The sequence below is a fragment of the Pyxicephalus adspersus genome, chromosome 7 (genome assembly GCF_032062135.1).
Source record: "Pyxicephalus adspersus chromosome 7, UCB_Pads_2.0, whole genome shotgun sequence".
Taxonomy (NCBI): domain Eukaryota; kingdom Metazoa; phylum Chordata; class Amphibia; order Anura; family Pyxicephalidae; genus Pyxicephalus; species Pyxicephalus adspersus.
Window position 1 is genome coordinate 21831753 of NC_092864.1, and position 25061 is coordinate 21856813.

At 37.5% G+C, this 25061-nt stretch overlaps 1 protein-coding gene across 1 annotated transcript in view; it reads right to left on the bottom strand.

Annotated features, from left to right (window-relative positions):
* LOC140336012 (uncharacterized) overlaps positions 1–25061 on the bottom strand; it is a 145377-nt gene that overhangs the window by 118706 nt on the left and 1610 nt on the right. Inside the window, exon 2 of the mRNA XM_072419067.1 lies at positions 24288–25055. Within this exon, the coding sequence (XP_072275168.1) occupies positions 24288–25055 (768 nt within the window). The remainder of the gene's footprint in view (positions 1–24287; positions 25056–25061) is intronic.

Here is a 25061-nt window from a genome sequence, read left to right on the forward strand (position 1 = left end):
TGACTCGCAGGCAATACAATAGATGTCTATTCAGAACAATATGCCATCATCCTGCTTTATCGGCACAATGGAAACTGTATGAAGGGAGAGAAACTGCAATTCATCAGCAAACACAACTTGCTGCTAAGGAACGGGGCATTTATCTTAGTTCAGTTGTGGAAATTCTTAGCAGACAGAGCTCAGAGGCAGATTGTTGATGTATTGGAGGTGGTAAACATTATGTACCCTATGACTTAAAATATAAAAAATCATTTGTGATATATAATATATTGATTTTATCCTATAAAATGGCATTTGGATTGATTCACATAATGGTTGCATGATTTGTAGAAAGCTTCAGCAACAACCTAGATATCAGGCTTACATAAAGCAAAAGTTCCAAATGTGAAGGTTTATAAAGGATCTTATTGATTGCTTTGCAATAGATAGCATGTGGGAATGGGAATCTGGACAAACTGGGAATATCGCTGTCTGTGCTGCCACCAGCAGAGAAGGTTGTCACTCTAGCAGATTTCTACCAACAGCCTTTGTATGTGCAGTGCCCTCCCATGTAAATTCTTCTGATGTTGGCAGTGGCATACTGGGGAAAGTCTGGGGTTTTAAAGGGAGAAATTCTTCTGTAGTATGAATGGCAAAACATCAGTGTAGGTGGAAATTTATACTTCTAACCAAAAGTGGTGTCACTGATTGAATGCTGCTCTGAGCTTCTTTGGCTACAAGTTCAAAAGTCAAAATAAAAAATGCACAGAACAATATTCAAGATTTTATGCACCATTCTAGAATACTTAAAGACCATGGATATTTTTAGATATTTTTACATTTCTTAATGTTCCTTTGATTTTTCTAACACTATATATATATATATATATATATATATATATATATCACATTCAATTTTCTAAATGAAATAGAACCTTAAACAATCATATGTACTGTAAAATGTATATCAGGCAATCCAGTTTAGATATTTTACCCTTACCTTCTTTCCAGTTTTGTAGTTTCCTCCCTCCCTTGTCCCTGTCTTCCCTTTTTTATTTGCCCATTCTATCTTTTCTTTCGTCTTCTTTCTTTCCTTTCACTCTCCTTTATTCCTTCTTACTACCTTTCCTCCTTTTCTCCATCTTTCACTTTTTTTCCACCATTTTTTCCCTTCCTTTTCTCCTGTTTCTTTCACCTCTCCCTCCATCCTTTCTCCCCCTTCTTTTCTCTCCTTTCCATCCATTCCCCATGATCATTTCACATTTCTCCCATTAATAAGTAACAGATACCTATCAGATATTGATCACAGTCATCATTCGGTGATTAGCTGTATACTTGATTGGTGTATGTAATCATACAATACAATGATCAATGTATACAATGCATACCTAGTTAATAAACATAGGAGTATATCTAGTAATAATCTCTCATCTCCATCCCCTTGTTCTTTTTATCTTCATCCTCCAGTCCAAGATTGTGTTCATGTAACAAATCTCCCCACATCCAGCCATTCTTCTGCTTCCAGCCCCCTATTCTCCGATTCTCAGTGCTCAGTATATGGAGACTTCAATGAATGGGCTCTCCTTCCTCTTAATGCATTATTCTGGTTTACAATACATTTTGAAATACATTTGCATTTTCTTGAGTTCATTGCCAAAATGATATTATGTCTTCTTTTATGTGTTTTTTTAAATCTTCTTGAATTTCTTCTTTCTCTGTTGGTAACTTTTCTTTTTTTTTTTTTTTTAAATGTTCCATTTTCGGGCTGACAATGGGCACACTTTATCAGCCACAATGGTAGCAAATATTAGAGATTTATAAAGGTATTTGCATCCACACAGCAACACAATTACACATGTAAGTATTTCCCGGATACAGGGACATAACACAACTCTATAAATTGCCAGTTAGTTATGGAATATTGCCGCTTTTATACACCGATACAGTCAGCTCAATTCCTACAAAAGATGTCTTCATAACTGCAGACATACAGTGTATAGGAATATAATATTGAAACATACTGCAGAGGCACAGGTATAAAGAACTCAGAAATGCAGAATGACTAAATTGTATTTTCAGTGAGCACATACTACCTGCACATTTCCTAGAAATAAGTATTACAGATGACCTCCAGCCTTACTGTCAGTCTTGCAGTTGTAGCAGCTTCTTTTCTGTATTGAAATTTCTTACTCTAAGCTTATCACAATGCATTAGAAGCTGCAGCAAATAAGATAGAGCCCGCCTCATTTCCTGGTTGGACAACGCCCATCCTCGTCTAGCCTCTCCTTCCCCAGTCTATGGCTCCACCTTTCAATCATGGGCGTACGGCATCAAATACATTAACCAATGCAGTCTATGTACAGCCCCATGATCTTCCTGCATTGAAAAGAGAAGCAAACAGACCCAGTAGTGACATCACATGGTCTATAGAAAGGTATGTAATAAAATGTTATTAGCCTGGTAATTTAGTGGGGGGGGGCAAATTATAATCAGATTAAACATCCGCTTTCACTCCAGACAATAGCTCAATATATATACATATAAAGGAGAAGCTTTACCTGCCAAAGGATTGCATTTATGTATAGGCAGTCCTAAGATTTACACAGTTCTGCCATATAGCACTGGCCTATCTGGCAGGACTGAAAATTTTATTTTCCCTGCAGCAATTAAGTAACACTTTCAGGTCTAGTCCCTCATCCATCTTTTCCTGGACAGTGAAAGACAAAGCAGCACACAATAAGTGCACATGATCACTGAGTGGCTGTTTGTGCTGCTTCTTCATCTCTCTTCTCCATCTGGTGCTAAAAGAGGCTGATACCAAACCAAGGTACTCACATTGATTGCATTAAAAATGCATGTAACAATGTATTACAAAATATAGGGATGTGTTAATTTGTGTTTGTTTTATCCATCTGGAGTTCAGATTTATTGTATTTTTAGTTTTATATGTTTTTATATGCTTGCTGTATCGTGTGTTTTTTGTGTTTTTTTCTTGCTGCAGCCAATCACTTTGCTTGAAATACTAACATTCATAGAAGATTTTATTATACTTCAAGCCTTTTCCAGCACATTTAAAAAGCAGCTAACTGGTGTACCGGAAAAATGATGAAGTGATCTTTTTTAGATAAAAGTGGCATATTTTGTAAGAAGAGGCAAACATTTGCTGAACCACAACAAATATTCAGAAGGAGAGGAGGAAGGTGCATTACTTTGAAATTTAAAATCTGAACATTTCAAGAAGGGAAGAGTTCACATGTCTGCCCACATAAATATATATATATTTGCCCAAAGGGGCTGAGGATCCCACAAGAAGTTCCTTGCATTGTACACTGTACTGTTTTCTGCTTCAGTAATGGTGAAGAACTTGCTGGACTCTACATAAACAACAATAAAGGTTCCCATTATAGAGATAAAGCCCACAACAAGAGAAGTTTTGGGGTGTTTGTCAACGATATGGCTAACTACGCCCCAGGAGCCCATTTTAACCACTAGAAGTCTGAAAACTTTCAACAGCATTTGCAGGCATTCAATGGGTGGCATGGTAGTCCTGTGGCTAACACCCAGGTCTTGCAGCACTAGGGTCCCAGGTCTGAATCTTGCCAAGGGCCCTACCTTCATGAGTTTGTTCTCCTCATGTTTGCTGATACCAAAAACATACTAGTACAATGGTGTTGTTACACTGAAACTGGCCTTAGACTATGATATCGACATTAGATTGTGAGTCCATCTGAGGGTTGTTTCCAATCCATAGTAAACCCCACTGTTCTGATAACGAAGGCAGTTGGAAACTAAAGGTGCGTACACACTTCCAATTTTTATCGTTCAAAACGAACGACGAACGATCGATTGGGCAAAAAACGTTCGTAAAAAAAGTAACCAACGACGCCGACGAACGAGGAAAGTCGTTGGAAACGAACGACCGGACCGGCGGATCGGATTGGACGACGATCGTTGAACATTGTTCGTGTGTACGATCGTTCGTTGATCGTCCATGNTCTGAGCATGCGTAATGAACGAACGTTCGTTCACTTTCCTGTCGTGCACATAGTTCCTCCGTCGCTCAAACGATCGTATCTATTGTGTGTACAATATCTACGAACGATCGTGTCGTTATCTCTATGTGCTGGATTGGTGCTATACGATCGTTCGTAGATATCGTGCAGGATCGTTCGTCGTTCGTTTTCCAACGATAATAACTGGAAGTGTGTACGTAGCTTAAGGCAGCAGATTGTGGATTGGTTGAACAAAGTGCTTTTGGCTGCATGGTTGCCTTTGTAAAAACCACACTACAACCACAGCCACAATCATGTGCAAATGTATTAAAAATTGTGCAGTGCCATTCCAGACACCTATGCACCTGGGAGAAGAAGACTGTGCAGTTTTCCATTGCAGCTATGAAAAGGACCTTAGTTGGATGTCCATTACTAGACGTCCATGTCTATGCCTTAGTTGTATGTAGAACATGGAGTAATATGTCTGTTATAAAAACAGAAGATAATACCTGGATGACTGGAAGTTTGTGGTTATGTAGAACACTGAGTAATATGTCTCTGTTATAAAAACAGGAGATAATAATACCAAGACTGGAAGTCTGTAGTTTGTGTGGCAGACTGCCCCCAACCAAAAACTGCACTGCAACTAATCACCTGAACAAATATGGATCTCAACTGCTCCGATTGAATGATAACCAGGACTTTGGGGCATTTGAGGTCTGGTGGACAGTGGCCAAACCACCCATTTGACCAAAGCCCCCCAAATCAGAGCTACAGGAACATTGATGGTTCCTCTGTCACATACCTTCCAAAAATCTACATTTTATCCATTAGAAGTAGAAGACTATTCATGGACATTTTCAGAAATTTGGTAGAAAATCAATAAGAGAAATATTTTGGAGGAACAAATGGCAAATCAATAAATCAAAACAATGTAGTGAGTTCAACAGCGTAAACCTTTACGGGCCCAAAAATAAGTGGTGTGATCGGAGCAATATAATATTATGTTCAGTGTTATATTTTCTTTTTTAGAAGCGATGGAAATAAGCAGCATGATAGCTGGATAGTGTAAGGGTCAGAAGAAGAAAAAAAAATAACAAGTGCTTTGATAAGATGAAAGTCAGCCCATCTTTAGATGTTACTGTGACAAAGGTGTTTTACTCTCACAGTCTTTCATTCATGTTCCATTAGGGAAGTAGGTTCATCTGACTGCAGCAAGAGAAGTGAGAGTCTGTGGTTGCTGGGGGATAGGTGGGTATCTCCAGCTGGAAGATCTCACCTTTTAAGTCCTTCAAAGAGATAGGAAGGTAGAGAGGGACTTAAACAACCACCAAGGTGGGCTGAATATTGAAGAATCGTTTCAAAGCATCTTAAATTTTAAAACTAAAATCCAGGTAACAAGCTGCATACTCAAGACTGCTATGCTTCCAAGAGCAACAAACATTTGCATGCCTTGCATTTGTGGTAATAGTGCAGTTCATCATTTAGAGGAGGAAGCAATTGGATAACTAAAAACAAGATGTCACCTCCAGGAACCATGGTGCAACTCCAGTGCAAATCGCAATGCAAGCACAACCAGGTGCAAATGAAAAAAACTATTCCCACCCATTTCCATTTGGTTGAATGGAAGAGGTTTGGAGCATGGCTAAGCATGCAGTTAAAAAACACTTACAGGCCCCATCCCCTGCAAGAAGAAGCACACTTTTTTTATCACTTTTTCTTGCTATTAGCATGCTTCATGCAGTGCAGCGCAACAAGTTCACAACTGGACTTGTCCTTCCTCCATGAAGCTTCTCCTGGCTGTGGCTTGGTAAAACAAGGAAGGTATTTGGGATAAACCTATGTGGTCATTTACCTCAATTCTACACCCCCTATACAAAACCATTGCAAGTGTTTGTTGGCTGTTTGGCTTTGTTGGCTGCCAATGGCTGTATGTCCAAATCAAATAAAACACACGTGTGTTAAAAAAACACACACACAACATGTATCTGTACTTGTAAAACACTTTACATTGTCATCCTCAAATCTATTCCTCATCAAGACCTCCCAGGGTTGCTGCTGAATTATTTAACACCATTGAATTAAATATAGTAACAACAAATGGTAATAATGTTTTATTCTAATAGCTGGCACTCATGTATATATAGATGTTGTGATGGGATCAGCATATTCATTTTGAGGATAAGGTAAGAAATTCCTGATAATATACTGTTTGTGCATTCAAGTGGATGTGTCAATGGCAGAAATTGAAGGTGAATCAGTGAAGGAATTTAGGTTGTTCACCCACCAAGGTGAATTATCAGACTACAATGGATATGTCACTTTAGTAAATGTGGTGAGTGTTCGTTTTGCACAGAAAATCCAATCAGATGAAAGAAATCTAAAAAAATAGTCTTTGCACATTATTGGGTAGCTGACGTCAGCAGAGCTTTGTCTCATTTATTATTCACTTTGCTATGTGAACAGTATTTTGTATTGATTTGCAAAGAACCCCTTATAATTTGAAACTCTGGTGCAAGTTGGAACATAGCCTACCTGTCCAGGGTGTCTGTTACTCATGCAGATGTAGCCCACAGGGTAAAGAAGACTCCAAGCACATAAGAAAAGTGATAAAGTGGGCAAATTCGCCCCTATAATTGTGTGTCCATTTCTCAGAATAACATTCCAGTAAAATGTTTGCTACAAATACCCCTCCATTGGCTATGGGGTAGAACTCGGTGTCCTGAAGACCAGTCACCCCAGCCTGCTTGTTATGTTCTAGGTGACCGGACTCCTTATTGTCCCCTTCTAGTTCTATAGGCACGTCACAAATAACTACAGTAATCGGTCCCATCTGGTGATACAGAAGACTTCACCAATCAAAAGGAGAAAAGGCAAGGAAGCTTTATCAAAAGTAATGAAATTGGAATTTGAACAATTATTATAAGACAAATCTTCGCCTACAATTGTGTACTTGGCCCTTCACTATCAGTTTGTTATTACCGCTTTCGCATTTAGTTTTATAGAATACGTTCATTGTGCCTGTAGCAACCTTTAAAAATTCTCATCATGCACCAATAGTTGGCCCTGAAGGGTTATTTACAATTAATGTATCTGCTCTTACCTTAGTATCTCATATACAAGATAGCTAAGGAAGAATTTTACAACAGGCAATTTTCCTAAGATTAGGAACTAGAAATAACAGAATGTATTCCATGGTGTAGTATTATTTCCAGATTTTTCAATTTTGAAGGATAGGTCTACTTTAATTATGAAGTATTTTGCCAAGTCCTATGAAAGGCCGCCGTTAATCAGAAAAATACAGCGATAGACATTCGGCATGCAAAGTCAGTGTTTGAACAGAAGAATTATCGGAAGCAGCATTTCTTCGCTGGATTATGGAATTATGTATGATGATATCTAATATCAAAGCCTTTTTTATTATTGTGAGCTGAAGCTTTTCCTCTGGTGATGTTAGAATCAGACACTCACAAAAAAGGGAAATGCTAAACATAATGTGACTATTTAAAAAACTTGCACAGGCTAAGAAGGATTGGATATTTTTTTCTGTAGTGCATGTCATTTTATTTTTTAATTCAGGATTTAAATACTGTGTTTAAAATGTCATTTTATTTAAGTGTTATTATTTATTTAGTAATAGTATTATCATTTTTATTTATTATTATTCCAGATTTTGTTTTTTTGGTTTTTTTATTTGTTATTTTACAGTATTTTAATATTGTATTATGTTTTTGTTCATCAATAATACAATTATTGCTATTTTATTTTTATTATTGTTGTTTATTATTTAGTTATAATATTATCATATCAGTTTTATTAAGTGTAATATTTTATTTATTATTACATCAATTATAGTTATTTTGTTTTATTGTATTTTACAGTCATTATTTTATTTTTTATTTTTTATTAATAATAAAACTATTATTTTATTTTTGTTTTCTATTTTTGTTACCACTCATGCTGCGTCAACTGGATTTCATAAACAGTGTCATTAGGAAATGAAGTCAAAGAACACAAATAGGTCTATTTAAAAAGTTTTGAATCTGACATTCACTGAAACATTCACTGGAGGGGAATTTGTCATGTGTTTCAATAGCAGTAATTAGTTCTCCACCAGAGAGAATATCAGGCTCACTGCTTTATAAATAGACCTCACAAGTTTTTCCATAGCTGAATCCATTGATCAGTGGATGAAAAAATTAGCCTGGGCAAAGGAGTAGCTATCAGTACAAACAAAGGGGTGAATCTCTCTAGCAGGGACACCGTTCATAGGTTTTGTGCATTTTAATTCTGTTAACATTGTCCAGTTTATGTCAGCCATTTCCAATCCATAAGCACGGGCTGCACATCATTGGCATGGACCGGTTTATTGAATATGAATACAACAGGCCACATCTGTGATCTCAATAAGTCATGTAGACAACAAGGAGAAAATACAGTAGCACAATTGGGGAACAGCAGTCAGGATCAAATTGAAATGACATTGAGAATTTGATTGGTTTTACATCTATTTTAGGTAACATGTGACCATTTCCATTTTTTCTTTGGACTCTTAGAATGTATGGTCCAATGAAACATATACATATAATTATTCAGGTTCAAGCTTGGAATCTGGAAAGTCTCCTGAGAAAGCTCCTTTAACTAAGACCACCTGGGGATCTGTTGGAGCTACCTGAGCATCTCAGCCTCAGCCTGTTCTCCACCCAACACAAATCCTTTGCTTATCATACAAAAAAGGGGAACAAACACTTTTGTATCGAGTCAATAATAGTCTTTGCTAGTTATGACCTGACTGTGTGAGTTGACGACGATCACAGATGTTGACTTGTTCCATTGTATGTATCCTATTTTATTTTAGCTTCATTCCAGCCATATACTTAAGTCTATATTTTTTATAACAAAAAATAGAATAAAAGGGGAGGATGGAAGGTCACATTCTTTACTTGATGAATTACTAGTGAGTTTAGAAAGACTTTCTGCAGACAAGTGGTATTTCTGAAGGTGTAAAGCGTATAATCTTTACACGTCTTGATGAGTCCCTAACACAGTGATAATGCTAGCAAAATGTAGATTCACATCAGCCTATGTTACCATTTAATGATATATGTGGAGGTGCTAAAATGGGAAGCAAAAGAGTAACATGCTCCAATAGGTTTTTATTACCGATTATGGCTCTAATCTGCACATTAATGTGGCCCTGTTACTGTAGGCTCCAAATTGAACTTGAAACTGAAGAAAAGAGAGTAACTTTCCGGAAGCCCATTTTTTAAAAATCCAAAGTAGATCCCTAGCCTCTGCAGGGGTGTAAACAGTGTTTGACAACCACTTTGTTGAGCAATTGTGGATGAGGTGTGATTTTATCGCAAAAGAAGGAAAAGAAACCACAAAACTAGAGGTGGCCTGTTGCTTTCAGAACTGTGCCACTATCTACTGCAACTGAAGTCGGGGGAAAATACATTCACATATGTCCCTTTAACAGCCTATAACCCTTTACCAAATCATTCCCAATATCTATTCCCTTTTGGGAGTCCAGGGTTCTGCAGGGCCTGAGGGTTCCTCCAGAGATCCTCGAGCTGCTGTAGATTGACCCCTCTGATCTGTGCTTGAACAGATTTGGGCCAACATCACAGGATGTCTTTACAGATGTCTGTAAGGGTGGCAATTTCTCATTGATCACCAATGTATAAAGGCACCAACCACAGATTTTATGATTACTGCTAATAGTTATTTTGTGTTTAGATTTTTTTTTTTGATCCGCCATGAGTGATAAATACTAATAGTATGTCAAATTCCTCATTCTCTTCTTCTGCTGATCACTTACCAATATTCATGACATACCATTAGCTCCATATTTAAGTTTTAGCAGTCACTAAGAACTAAAAACTTTTTTGAGAATTCCTGAGGGTTCCAAAGGTTCCTCTTATTTGGGAAAGGCTGCCATACAGTAGAAATTGACTTTCCACCTGCAATTATCTGTTTCTCCCTTAGCTTAGTTAGACACAGAGCATATTTTATCAAATCCAGAGCTGATTCTGCTAATGTTGATCTGGATCTTATAAAAGAATAATTGGGCTTGCCTTTGCACTTGTGACATTTCGGTATCTCATCACAGATATATATATATATATATATATATATATATATATAGTTTATAAAATAACAAAATATACATTTGTTTCCTACTATATTCTTTCTTATCTGAGCAATTTATTTTGATAGGTTGATGGGTAGAACTTATTCCAACAAATGTTCACAGTTGATCTCATTATCTTTTGGAAATATGTATCTTGTTATACCGATTCAGAGAACAGCTTGAAGAAGTATTGTTGACTTAAACAAAACTTTTATTGCTCACCAATGTTTCAGCAGGATATAGGCCACTTTACCCCATGAAGCTTATATACGAATTACAAGTTATGGTATAGAAGAAATAAAAGTACATACATGACATAGTCTGTCATTAACATTAACAGCACATTTTGTTTACCTGAGTTCCCCTTGTAACAGTTTTAATACCTGTTGATCCTGCTGTAGACCTGTTGTTTTTCTACTTTCTTTATTAGGCTGATCATGCTATTTGTTCTGCAGGGAAATTACAAAGTAGAGTTTTCATCCTGTGTGTATTCATATATTTATATGTAGTTTTATGACTTTAATAATAAAGAAGCAAGTCTAATCCCAAGAATTACAAAAAAACTATTTTTTGTCTATTAAAAATTAAAGGTCTAATTTACAATAGATATTGTTAAAGACCATAACAATAAGTTTTAGGCTTGTGTTAATGGGAACATTTTTACATCAGTCTTAGATGTTTTTGAGATCATTCAGAATTAATTGGCAGGTGGAATATGACCTGCAGTTGACCTGATTACCTGCATTTGGACTGCTTCAAGTAGGTTTTGCATCCTAATAAACATATATGGCTTTTATGTGACCAAAAAGCCCTGGCACAGAGGTCCAAACTAGAAGTCAGTATTTCTGGTGACTAGAGGTCCTCAGGGGTTGGGCAAACCTGTGACAACTACCAATGGGAAAAGCTGTGCACTGTATATGTCACAGCCTTTACATTAGTACAATTTAGTGCAAGGCCATTGGTAATGTACACAACAGACCTGCTCTATATAGTTAAAGGACTCCCAGTTGTTTTTTACCTTGCTAACCAAGGTAATATCAGTTCACGTGCAATATCCTGAATCCACATTTTTCTAGGAGCTATTATGTATACACGTTGTTTTTAAATCACATCCAATTTTGCAATGATAGCTGTTTACCTATTTAGAGTGAAGGAGTCTTCTAGATAATTACACTAATATTAATTATGTGTTAGCAATAGTTGACCTTATGAGATATGCATTACTTATTTAATCTTTATCATTTATATGTCTACAGCCCACAGTGGGAAGAATAATTTTGGCCATTGCAACAATGAAACTCTTAAACACGTCCAATGGTTCTCGCCCGAAAATCATGTCAGGGCCGATATCGGACAAGAATCTGGCGTGTGTACAGCGCCCGTCGTCCATTGTCCTGGCGGATCCACAAACGATGGTCAACAGACGATCACAATGCAAGAAAAGCGGGAGAGCACGCAGCAGGATGTTGCTCCATCGTTCTCCCCCTCCCCTCTCCATAGAGCAGAACGGTGCTGTGCGTACAGCACTCGTTCATGCATCTTTCAGTCTTTTGTTGTTGGAAAGGATCGTGAAAGACAATACTTGCAGGTGTGTATGCGGCTTTACAGATAGCCAAAAAGATAATTTAAGTCAGTAGTAACTGACCTGAGAGGAACTAATTGCTCAAGGAAGCCCTATTAATCTCTGGAGCAGGGGTGTCCAAACTTTTTGCAAAGAGGGCCAGATTTGATGAGGTGAAAATGTGTGGGGGCCGACCATTCAGCATGTACTCAGGGTTAGTGTGGCCATGTACTGTGCAGGACCGGCCCAGACCACACCCACACTAACCCTGAGTACGTGCTGACTGATAATTGCAAGGTGGTTGATCCACCCTAATGAAATATAAAATAGCTTTTTTGTACGAGTGTATTTTATACTGTGGTCAACAGTGCTGGTGGGCCGCATATTATGGATTTTATGACAGAGGCTGCGGGCCTGTAGAAATCTGAACACGGGCCACAATTGGCCCCTGGGCCGGACTTTGGACATGCCTGCTCTCGAGGAACCCTAAAGTTTCACGGAACCCTGGTTGAGAAATAACAATCTAGATAAAAACCTATATGCACAGATGACCAAGAGGAAGGCAAGAAAAACATTATAAAGCATGGTTCAATTTATTTCAACAGGGGACAAACTTCCTAAAATAATTGTATATATTATCATAGGGCAACCTGCAAACTGAGTGGAACTCAGCCTCAACATAAACATTCACTGTAAATGATCAGAAGATCATTTCTGCATTCAGAATGGGTCGATCATTCCTCTGATGGAGTAGTGTAGGAAGCATTTTTTATAGTATATAGAGCGGTATTGCTAAACTTTTTGTATTGGTATTTTAGAATTTTTTTATAAAAAGTTAACAAGTTATACATAAATTAGGCAAAGCCCACTTTGTCCTTTATTTGGTGATTTGTCTGTTCCTAAAATATTTTTTGTTATATTCCTCTCCTCTAAGTGGAAGTTATTAAGGGTCAAATGATCTGAAATGCCTTTTAGATAACCCCTTACAACTTAAAAGCATAGATGGTTCTTTTTTTTTCATAAATGACTTTTCTATTTGTTTAACAAGAAAATAGTGCACTTTAATTACTGTACCAGAGAAGAACACGCTGTCTGTAATTTTTTCCCCTTTTTCCTAGTCTGATTCTGATGTGATCTGCAAGCATGTACGATTTAATTGGTTTCTTAGCTGTCCACAGAAATTCATGTCTTGCTTATAGTACAGGAGCGAGCCGCATGAAGTCTTCATCATGCCGACAAGTACTTTTTGAATCTATTGACTGCTGAGCAATCTTGGCTTGAACACATCTGTCTCTATACCTGCCGTTGTACAAATATAGATAAGTATAAGAGCGTGTTGATTGTATTACATCATTCAGAGTTTCCTCTGGTTTGTCAGTGATATGTCTGTGAAACGCAAAGTACCGAGGAAGGGAGAGTCACAGTCTGATCAGACAGAAGTACACGGTACTTAACAAAATCAGCCTGGGGCAGACACAACTCTGCTCTATTTTCATAGGAATGTCTATGCATAAATCTGCATGTCGACTTTCTGCGCCTCTTTCAAATCTAAATAATACACAGGATGACAAATGCAGCTTGTTATAAAATAAGGAAAAGAATTGGATACTTGAAAAAAATAAAGCTTTTCCCATGTTTTTATTTCCTAGCCATGTAAAAGAGATCAGCTTGATTTAAACAGTCTTAGCAGCATGTGGTATTGTTTTAAGAATCATGTTGTACACAAGAACCCAGGGCAGCTTATTATAGATGTTACATAGCCCAACTCTGATTATTGGTTTGCATTGCTGCACGATGATTACGTTTTACTGATTTTCAAAGAATTCACATCAACCAGTTACCTTGTATGTGGCTGATCTCAGCTGCTCTTAGGCAAGAAGAAGAATAATAGCACTAGGCTACTAATGGCTCCCTCTGGTGGCTATTCTAAAAGTCAGGACTATGAAAAAATGTGAAAACCATATTAAATAACTTTAGGCATTGGGCCTGATTAGTTAAAGATCTCCAAGACTGGGAAAGAATATCATCAGAGAACACGAGTGATCCAGCAAACCTGGAATGGATTTCATTATATATATTTATTATTGGTTAGCAAATGTTTTCAATTCTGGATGAGATCCATTCCATGTATGTTGGATCATCTAGGTTCTCCCATGATAGTTTTTCTTCTACACTCTAAGGGATCTTTATTAAATCAGGCCCATTGTCTACTATTTAGGGAAGTGTCTTTGTAACCCCTCTCCAGCCCAACTCTGACTCAATGTTACTTACTTCACCAGTGCCTCTCTACTTCTCCTTTCTATCTCCCATCCTATTGTGTGTGAAATTCCCCCTCCTACTAGATTGCAAGCTCTTCGGGGCAGGGTCCTCTCCTCCTGTATCACTGTCTGTATTAGTCTGCCATTTGCAATCCCTATTTAATGTACAGCACAATAATATATTGGCGTTATATAAATCCTGTTTATTATTAATAATAATATTAATAATAATATTATTATTAATAAACCCAACCAGAATTAAATTTAGCTGATGTTAGAGCTTTGTTTTTCCCTTTGAGGCCTTAAAATCAATAAGTCGTCCATTTAGGAATGACCAGACTTTCTGAAGCTCTGTTTTGACCTGGGTTATATATACCAGGGCTGTGAAGTTGGAGTTGGTAGAATTTTGCCAATTGGACTCCAGGTAGGTAATATTAGCTTCCCACTCCATGGCCCTGGTATACACATCACTCATTGCATACTGGATGCCTTAACTGCTTTATCTGTTGAGCACAGGGCAACAAGGCATCGGTTCCATTTTTGACTTGATTTAGGCTTTTATACACAGTAGCTTGACCATATGTTTGGGCACCTTTTCTTTGCACCTTAGTCAAACCTACTTTTCAGAAGGAATTACCATATTAGTTAAAGTCTTGTTTGTTACTTAACCAAAGGATCCTTTTACAGTCTTTAAATTTCTTAGAGCAGGGATCCATGGTATAGAGTTTACCTGCTGTTAAGAGATTCTCATTTGTTCGGTGACTCTGTGCTGTACGCCATCGCAGTATAAAACACTGATTATTCTGTTCAGTGATGTCATTTGCAGCAGCCAGGGGAACTAAGATAGCAGCCCCTGCTTCCCTGTAGCCGTGCAGCCTGATATATTTTGGCATCCCCAGCACCCCTCTGTGAGGTTGTGCACAGCTGATGGGGATTTCAGAGGCGATTAGCTCCTGATTCAGTCCTGCCTTGCTATTGGCTGCTGGGATTTTATAGCCTCTCCGCTCCCAGTTACCAGTGCCTGTTGTAGCGTTTAGCTGGGCTAATCTGTGCTGGAGATTTATCGTCTGATTTACTGTTGCTGACTTTGCCTGTTTCTGACATTGCCAGTTTATGCTGCCTGGACCGACCTGACCTTTGTGACCCCGACTCTGTTTGTGTTTTATCCTTGTACTTCGTTTAGTGGACAGATATTCTGTGTATGACCTCTGCTCTGTATTCTGGACTTGGCTCTGTTGGAATCTTGGTACTGCTTTATCTGTTGGCCCATTCCCAGACACCATCCCTTGCGAAGTAAGTCCCGGGGGCAACCAAGTGCTGGGGGACACAACCAGTCTCCCGAGGCTGAGCTAGGGCTTACTAAAGGTGAGGACTGTGGTGTTAGTTTGGGGGACTGGTGTCTGGTGGGGACTGGTGCTGATCAGGGCCTTACACCTGCATGGCTACCTGATCTAATGCTGTGGAAAATCCATTTGCTGCATAGGGGTCCCACTTTTGGATATTGGATAGCTTGGGTTACTATATAGAGGCGCACGTTTTTATTTTTCTTTGAAATCCAGTTTAAACATCAGCCTGCATCCACCGGAATAATCAGAATGATCATAAACAGAAACAAAAATATGAATCTCAACTATTTTATTCCCTGCATTACATACAGTTTATATCGCATAATACTGGCTGGATTCCCAAACAATTAGATTTGGAAATTAGGCAGAAATTTTGTGCTGAGTCGTGGCTGTGATAGGGAAAATCTATTGTGTATCTATTGTCCGTGTCTCTGCTTAATTCTATAATTCCGGGAATTCACTTGAGGAAATCATTGAGTACCTTCATATAGGCAGCTGGATATTAGAAAGTCTCAGCTCACAGTACTATCACCCTCATGTTTTGTGCAGCGTTTATTACAATTATGCTACAGGGGAAAGAAAATGCTGAGCGGAGAGTTTTACTTAGCAGAGGAGAGATCATCCAATTGTTTGAGATGTTATGTTCATTTGTTGTTTGCTTTTAATTTAAATATTCCTGAGTAGTGGTGGGCCAATTAAATATAACAGGAATATGTAAAGTTTTACTAAATCCAAGATCAGATATTTGTTCATAGAAACCCAGCAAGGCAGATTTTCCATTTTAAGTTAATAATTTTTTTTAGCACCAACATATTACGCAGCGCTGTACATTAAATAGGGGTTGCAAATGACAGACTGATACTGGGAGTGACACAGGAAGGGGAAAGGACCCGAAGAGCTTACAATACGCATGCAATGTTTAGCCCACTGCCTCTCCATAAAATGTCAAAACCTTGCTTGGCCCAAAGTAGGATATGGCATTGGGGTTATTTGTAGCTCTAACGTCCGTTTTAAAGGTGATTTATTTCCTATTTAAGGAAATAGAATCTGTGTGGCATTAAACACCTCTTGTTGGGCTACTAAAGTAGTGAATATTATGCTATAGTTTGCACATGATTGTAGATTACTTGTTATCAGAAAAGTGCTCTGTTTCATTCATTTACTGGTACCATGAACGGTAATCCTAGAACTTCCCTACAGTACCAGCTACTGGTGAGATCTGGTATTTTGACTCCTCTAGTTTGATATAAATAAAACTTCAACCACTTTAAAGGGTACTTTTAATTAACCTTTGGTCCTGGTCCTAGCAAGTGAACACAGAGACATATACACTTGAAGGCCTTTCATTTATAGCAATTACCTATCACTGTTTTAGGGTAGTGGGGGAAATTTGTGATACACAGAAAAAAACACTTTCAGTCTCCATGCATCTCCAGATCCAGTGCATATGGAATATAGGATCCTGGTATTGCAAGGGAACATACATAACAATAAATGAATGTATTACCTATATGATTACCTATACCTCCAGACAATGTAAATATAATCTACATTGGTAAAGGATTAAAGATATATCTGTCCATTACAAAGATTGTGAATAGGAAGAATTTCTTTGTCCAATGGCTGAATAATTGATTTTCACAGCAAGTATACTTAAATAGTAAATGTATATTTCTTAAAGCACACTTTAAAAATAGTATACAATCACCTAAATGTAAATTCTCATTCTACAAAGTGGTGCATTGTGACCATATAAGGTTTCAGAAGATAAGCCATATACCAATATACATATATACATATACCAATATGCCCTCAAACAAAGGTAACAAGTGCAGACCTGTATCATTTTAACCATTATACTTAGAGTATAAACAATCCCTTCTCAACATGTTCTCATACAAAAGTGCCTAATCTATTCTCAACACGTTTCACAGATTTTGTTCTCTTCTTCAGGGAACAAATTAATCCTATGGTGACATATTATTGGTATGTGGCAACCCATATGTAGCAAGAGCATTTGGTCTACAGCTTAACTATCTGATCTTTATTAGTCATTACACAATTTTATTGTCTTCTTTAAATTTTTAGAACTGTCTAAAATATCTTCAATTACTAAAAGATTTGGAGGATTTGTGGTGACAACAAATTCTGTACTATAGATGGCATTTCACAATATAAGGATCCTGCAAATGGAAATATTTTTAAAACAAAAATAAAGAATCAAGTGGACTTTGAACAATAAAAATCATTGAGACATCCATGCAATTGTCAAATTATACTTGACAGGCTTATGCATAACCACCTATATACTGTATGTATCATCACTCCCGGGTTCCTGAATTAACCTGAGAAAACTATAAATGATCGAGTAAAACTCAGCACAGCCATCTGATTTTAGTATTCCCATGGGTGGCCAAAGAGGTCACTGTTATCAATGAATACATTTTGCCAGATCATTTATTTTTTGTATGGCAGCCATAAAAAAGAAGGTTTTTAGCAAAGAAAAACGCATACATTTCATTTCATGATACAATAAAATTAAAAAATCCAAAATTGTTTGCCAACAATTGGGTGAAGTGATTTTCTAATATACACTCTAAAATACAAGGGCTAGCACAAAAGCACTATTAGAGATGGCAGGTTAGTCCTAAAGTTTATCATCAAAATGTGGGGTATTCAGGGCCCCATACAAATGAAAACCTAATAGGTGTAAATGTGTCCGACGCATTTCACTGATATACTGCTTCATCAAGGCACTGAGAGTAGAATTAACATTGAGGAGGTTTGCTAAACAGAAATACATTGATCAATAATTAAATAATATCAGCATAAGGGAGAACCTTCATGTTTTGTCTTTGGGGGTATTTGCAATCCACTTTGATGTAAGGGATCCCCTACTGATTCTCTTCGGGAGCCTCTGCTCCATGTCCTGATACAATCTATGAGGCTGGTATACTTGGGATCACTGTAGTATACCAGTGATCCCATTTATTGTAGTTTGTATACAGTTACCAGGTAACCTAATTCCACGATAGAGAACATTTATGGAACAAACTAGCTATTCACTTTAAGAGACGTGAATGATAATAATCAAGACTCTTTAAAACAAAAAACACCAATTTCATGTGCAGCAGTTAACAACCTTACTCTAGGGTTATGATTTCATGGTTTAATTGCAATTCTACAAGTGTTTAGTATTACTGTAAAAGAAAGATTGATAGCACTAATGAAATTGCACTAACCTTAAAGTTCAGCAATCAAGCAAGCTTAATATGGGCCATACAAGCTCAGTGTGACTTCCACTTATCTCCACCCAGGTAAATGGTGTTTTTGCATGCTAAATATATTAGTGTAATCATATTACTTTCAGAACAACCATCACTGAGAATGAATTGCTCTGGGTTCTTTTCCTTTTTTTTTTTCTTCTTTTCAGAACTCTTTTAGTTCCCACCTAACCAACAATTCAGTGTTCAACATTGTTTATAATAGAGGTTTTTCAGAGTATAAATGTGATTGAGACAATGTAACTATGCCGAGCCAAATCATTAAGAATATATATTATTACATGAAAGAAATCAAGCCGATTTGTGCGCATTTTAGGCTGTCGCTCACTCAGTAGGAAATCACAAATTGAGCCACTTTTCAATCTCCTGCAAAATGTTAATGTACAAAACAAGTCTATAAATGGGCAAAATTCAGATTTTTCAATCCTGCCGGTGTAATGCTGGGTCCCAGATTTAGTAGACTGTAAGTCAATTAGTCACACTTTTTGCAGCTGTAGCATCATTGATAAGCTTTGCAGTAAATGAGGAATCTGTCGTGGCTTTTCATACTTAAGCCCTGTACAGACATCAGATAGGTGTCAGATTTCTGTTGCTGGAAATGAACTTTTGTGATAATTTCCAGTGACAGTAGAAAGAACAAACGCTGTACACACAGTACTGTTCTCTTCTATAGGAAGGGGAGGGGGAGGAAGAGTGAATGACAACCTGTTCTCTTCTCTACAGGAAAATACAGCAGTCATCCCCACTCACTCGATCATCAATCTGTCAGGTTGGGCGACCACTGGACACATGCTTGATATTTGGCACACCAATGCGACAATCATCTAGCATGTCTACGTAACTTTATCTGAAAAATTACTTTAATACATTAATGGTAACTCTCCAAATCCCAGGCCATACACTATCTCACTCATTATCTGAGGCTGATGCTTGGAATCAAATTTTATTAGAGAACACTTGTATTTACAGACTATGGAAGCCTATTTTGCTAACAGCCATCCAAAATGATTTGCCTTAATTTTATGTGGATTCAAATGTATTTATATATTCTAATTCTTTGTCCTGGAACCAACAAGCAGATGGGGAAAGTCAACATGTATACTTGACCTGTGTCAATAACACTTGTACAGAAACCCCCATTTAGATAAGAGACCATCAGAGACATAGCATGGAACAAGACATGCTACATTTGTTCTAAGGGGAAGATCAACTGCAGGGAGTCTAAGATACAATAGTGGTAACTTGTTCCCAGACCTAAATTTGGCACCAAACTTTACAGTATAGATCTACTTTAAGAACATAGGTAAACTTTATCCAGAGCTTTTATACTTTTATACTTTAATACTTTCGTATCCTGAGAGTCAAGCAATGACCATACTTCTTCCCTACAGGTCTCTTTTTACTTGTATGTTAGAGAGGTGTAGTATTTTTTAACATTGTGTTTGTGGATATAGTACTTAAGACAACAACTCCGGGAAAACTGTTCCTTGTCCTACCTGCCAACAGATTTACAATATTGTTCACACAGTGTCCAAGTTTCAATTTTAAGCTACTGTTCAAGATTTCCCCACTAGACAGCATAGCAAGTCACTGATTTACAGTGCAGTTAGGCAGTATAGCTTCATTAAGAACCTAAAGATGGGACAAAGAAAAACAGCATTATGCTGATGAGGCCATTCTCATTCTCCTATCCTGTAAGAAAATTCACAGTCTAAGACAGACTGCAAAACCATAGTGAACAATAGGCACAACCAGTAGCCATCTATACTTTGCAAGTTGTAAAGCTGAATTTTTTTCTGCCCTTGTTGGTTCCCCCTTCATCAACATTTTAAATAGAACCTTTCTATTTAAACTGCATACCATATTTTAGAATCAAAAGCAGAAGGGGCAAGCAGGGTGTTGTACATAGCCTATGGAAAGCACCACAGAATCGGTCCCAGAGCCCCAATTAAACAGTGAAATGGTGGGAGTTGAAGGGAGTTTTGCAATTATCCAAGTGCTTTGATGGGTGAGTTTCAACTGGAGGACTGAACACTGTGAGACTGACACAGTGTCCAGTGAAATTATTTATAGTACAAGAGAGGATCCTGTATAATGTAAGAATTGGAGTTCAACTTTTAATCATTTTGGCTGGTAGAACAGTTCATGGTAGAACAGAAACTGGTCTCAGAAAGTAATATCAATCATCATAAATCCTTAGAAGGTACCTTTCATACATTCTTGTCATTTTAATACATCCCAGTAAAACATTGATAATGATTTGTTTGATCTAACTTCAATTTTCAACCAAGTACAGAGACTTGGACAATTATTTAGCTTCTTTCCATCCAAAGTCTCTTACTGATTGGAGAGATCAGTAAACATTATTTTGGCAAATAAAAAAACATCCACAATACTGGTTTTCTGATTTTTTTCTCTATATGTGGTCTGATAAAACTTTGCTCTGATTTTACTAGCTTAAAAAACCATCCCGGGTGGACATCTTATCAGTTAATTGGCATGCAGAGGGTTACCTATGAGCACACTATGTCATGGACAAATTACAAGAGTGCCTGCACAGTATACACCCTGCTATCTCTTAGCTGACTACAAGATATAAATCTCCTGAGCACTTCACACAGGGCCTTTTTGAAGATGCATTACTAGGTCTTGCTGCTAAAGCGGGAAACTGATAAATATCTTATACTTAAATTCAATGGCCATGGACCACTTGCCATTTCCAAAGTAGCATAGCAAAAAGCTTTCATCTGTTTTTTTTTTTTTTTTTTAATAAACACCCAGCGCTGTCATCCAGAACATCCATTTAGATAAATACAGCAACATTGGTTATGGCAAGCAGCCTTAAGAGTTTTCTTCTGAGATAAAGTGCCAGTAAACTGAAAACACAAGTTGGCACAGCAAGCGAATACTCATGGCCTTAGGTAAGGCAAAGCAATGTGCACAGAGCACGAATAATATAAAAATTCTGATTGGCTGCTGGGGTAACTTCTTAAGGATTCTCACAGCTCAAATATGTACAAAGCATTTGATGAAATGGAAAAAGTCTTATTATCAGCTGTTCATATTTTAAGAAGGTGCTCATCAATGTTCATCAGTATATCTAAAAGTACAATACAGCAATATCTAAATTAATTAATAAAGGAAAAGTTTACAAAATGAGTTTCTGTGGAATGATTGAAAAGGCAGAGAAAAGTATAACATACGTAAGGAAAAAAAAGGAATCACCATGTGTCTACTCTCAACTGGTCCACCTGTTTTATAGACCTACAAAGACCACTACCAGTTTCATCTATTCAGTGTATTAAGTGTCAGAACCACAGAAATCTCTCTGGTATGCCAAGCAAGGTGGTAAAATACAAAATGCTAAGTGTAGGGCTTGAAGAAATTCGGATAAAAGAAAAAGGGGAATTCTTTATGAATGTGGCATGAAGTCATTCTCATAAAGTTGCTTTTATACTTTACACTATTGATTATGTGCTGTAAAGGTTCAAACTAGTGGAAACTGTAATTACCTTTGTTACTTTTACTTTATTTGTTACAATTTGTTTGTAACAATTACCTTGTAGACTTAATCATACAAAACCCATATTGCATATGTAATTTAAAATAAAATAAGGAATATGAACTATTCTCTATACATTACTACATGAGAACCCCATACTATATGATATGAACTTCAGTTTTCTGCCAATCTGCCCACTCATAGCTGGCACATTTACAAAGTACAATAATAATATAACCAATAGCTGGAAGTAAAACTGGCTTGTGTAATAGTGTGATGATAAAACCCTCACAAACCAATTACTAATCAATTTCAGAAGCTGTTCATGTAAAAGATAAAGTTCAGCCCACCATTGCTGAGACCCTGGTAAAGACACACGGACAACACAATGGTCCCTTCTCAATGGATGAAGAAAAGACAATGATCCCTAAGTGCTAGTTATCAGAAGTTGGCTTATACAATCTCAGACTGTTGCATGAACTGCTTTTGAAGCAGGTTGTGTAAGGGAAATATTACTACACTACATTTATAGGTGTTTTATCTTTATTAGTTGTAGTGAGATATAGTGCATTCCTTTGCATTCAATTATCAAATATGATTTACTGGTGCTCACATTTTACACATATTAAACCAGGTGAACATTATATTATTCCTTTCAAACAAGGTCTTCTCCTTCCCATGTTAGCAAGCAGATTTCACAGCCCTTAATACCTCTGTTTGCTTTTTTTTTTTTTAGGTGTATATTTATTTTTATGTTTAATCAAAAATCCATAATAATAATATTAGCATTTCTTTAAAACTATACATTTAGTGACAGACAAAAAAATAATACTATTGGTACCCTGCATTTAGATTTACAGAATAGTATTACACAGCATGATATATATATTGTATACATTAGGCTCCAGAAATAGATTTTTAGATATAAGCTATTTTATTGACCAAAATGAAGTCAGCACTTAAGTAGGTCAAGCTGCAGTAATAACTTATTAATGAACTATATTTCCGGGCAGTCATATAGTGTACACAGTGAATCTGCTACCTATTTGGAGTAAAATGTACATTTCAGCTCCATCTTTGCTCAGCAGACAAAGCATAACCGTGTATGGTGCTTTCATGTCATTTTGGGTATGTTACTTTTTGATTTATACAACAATTAAAAGTTTAAGGGATACCATGGACTAAATACTGTAAGGAGCCTATAACATGATAGGAGACACAGTAAGCCACCTGAGCACAGGGGTTAAAATATTGTAGAGCCTACCTGGCTAGAATACATTTTTTAGTGTTGGATGTATGGAGCTACATTACACTTTAACAGGAATATTTGGTGTAAAATGAAGTATGAAGCGCTTGTCTTTTTAGTAGTAATACCTTTGCACCTGTTCACATTTCATGTTTTGCCAAAAACACTCCCCTGAAGCTTTTAGAAGATTAAGTCCCAGCATGTCATGTCAGCCAAGGAATTGCAATTCTCTGGAAACAGCAGAGTAGCAAGTTCTATGGAGTGTAGCAGGTGATATTTATGTACATGCTGTATATATCTTCTGTTGCCATAATATTATGATGTAGCCTAACTTTCCCTGCCTCTGTTTTCTAGATGTGATAATTACCATAAAGACAGCTGGCATTCATACGTTAAAAAAATATGCCTCCACAAAATGCTCCCAAAAGTACCTGCACAGGAGCAAATACTTTCACATGATTTAAATTCCAGCATGCAAGAATAAACTGATATAGAGGTAGACAGTGAGATACAATGGACTGTAAGAAATATACTGATGTTCTTGATTTACTCTTTAGGTGCCACAAGCTCCTCATATGTCAAGGTAACAGCTGGTGGGACAAGGGGCGAAAACTTAAGGACAATAGTATTAAGCATTACAACAGACCAAGCTATTAAAAGGAAAAGCATCAATGTGTATCAATGTTTGTTAGAGATGCTAAATCAACCACAAGTCCAGAGATAGAGTGTATTATTGTGCATGTCAGCTTGCTCAGTCAGAATGAACATCTGGAATGACAATGACTGAGCAATAACCAGGCAACCAGACTAATCTGTCTCTTCCTCTTCACAAGACAGGTGATACTTGTATGTTATAACTACACTTACCAAGCTGCTATTGGGTATATGGTGATTCCTATCAACTTAAATGTTGATACATTTTAAGCAAGAAAAATCATTTTCTTTAAAAAAAATACAACACAATAGAATTATTTCAAGCTACTTACCGGTACCACTCCAGCCCTTTTTCGTAGTTCCTGTCGAAAAAGTGGGGCTCAACACCAACAGCCCTGACATCAGGATGGGCTCTTAGTGCTTCAAGCAAAGCTCTGGTGCCTCCTTTTTTCACCCCAATAATAATAGCCTGAGGCAGCCGTTTGTCCCCATACTCAACTGTGCTATTAACAGATATTCTGCGACTGAGGTCATCATCTGTAGTGCTGGACTCCTGAGGTTCCCTCTCCAAATATCCAGTGTGGGATTCTGGGATCATTTCAGTGGCAGCCAGGGGAGTTCTGTCCCAGGAGGATACACCATGCAAAGGTGAGTGCATTTCATTGCCTGTATAATCCCAAGGTCTAATATTCTCCCCAGAACTAACCTCTGGAATCCTAGTCTGCTCTCTTACTGGATCTATACTGGCGTCTGCAGCCTCTTGGTAGCTATGATCCGAAACTCTGTGGGACACCAACCCAGCTGTGCTAGAGTCCTTGGGTGAAGGGTCCAAATTGGAGCTTGCTGTGCTGTCAGTGGTGGCTCGGGTAGTTGGACCATCCGTGAGATAAATCTGCTGATTGTCCAATCCTTGGAGTGAAAGCTGATCTATTGTATTACTATACAAGCTGACTCCACCAAAGTCTGGTGTGCTGATTCCCTGGTCAATGGAAGAGTTGTTAGAGGTGCTGGTTGTCTGGTGAGTCCTAATGGAAACGATATGAGCAGAAGGAATGGCAGAGCTATCCAAGGTGCTGAACCTTCTATCAGAGTCCCCAATAGGACCC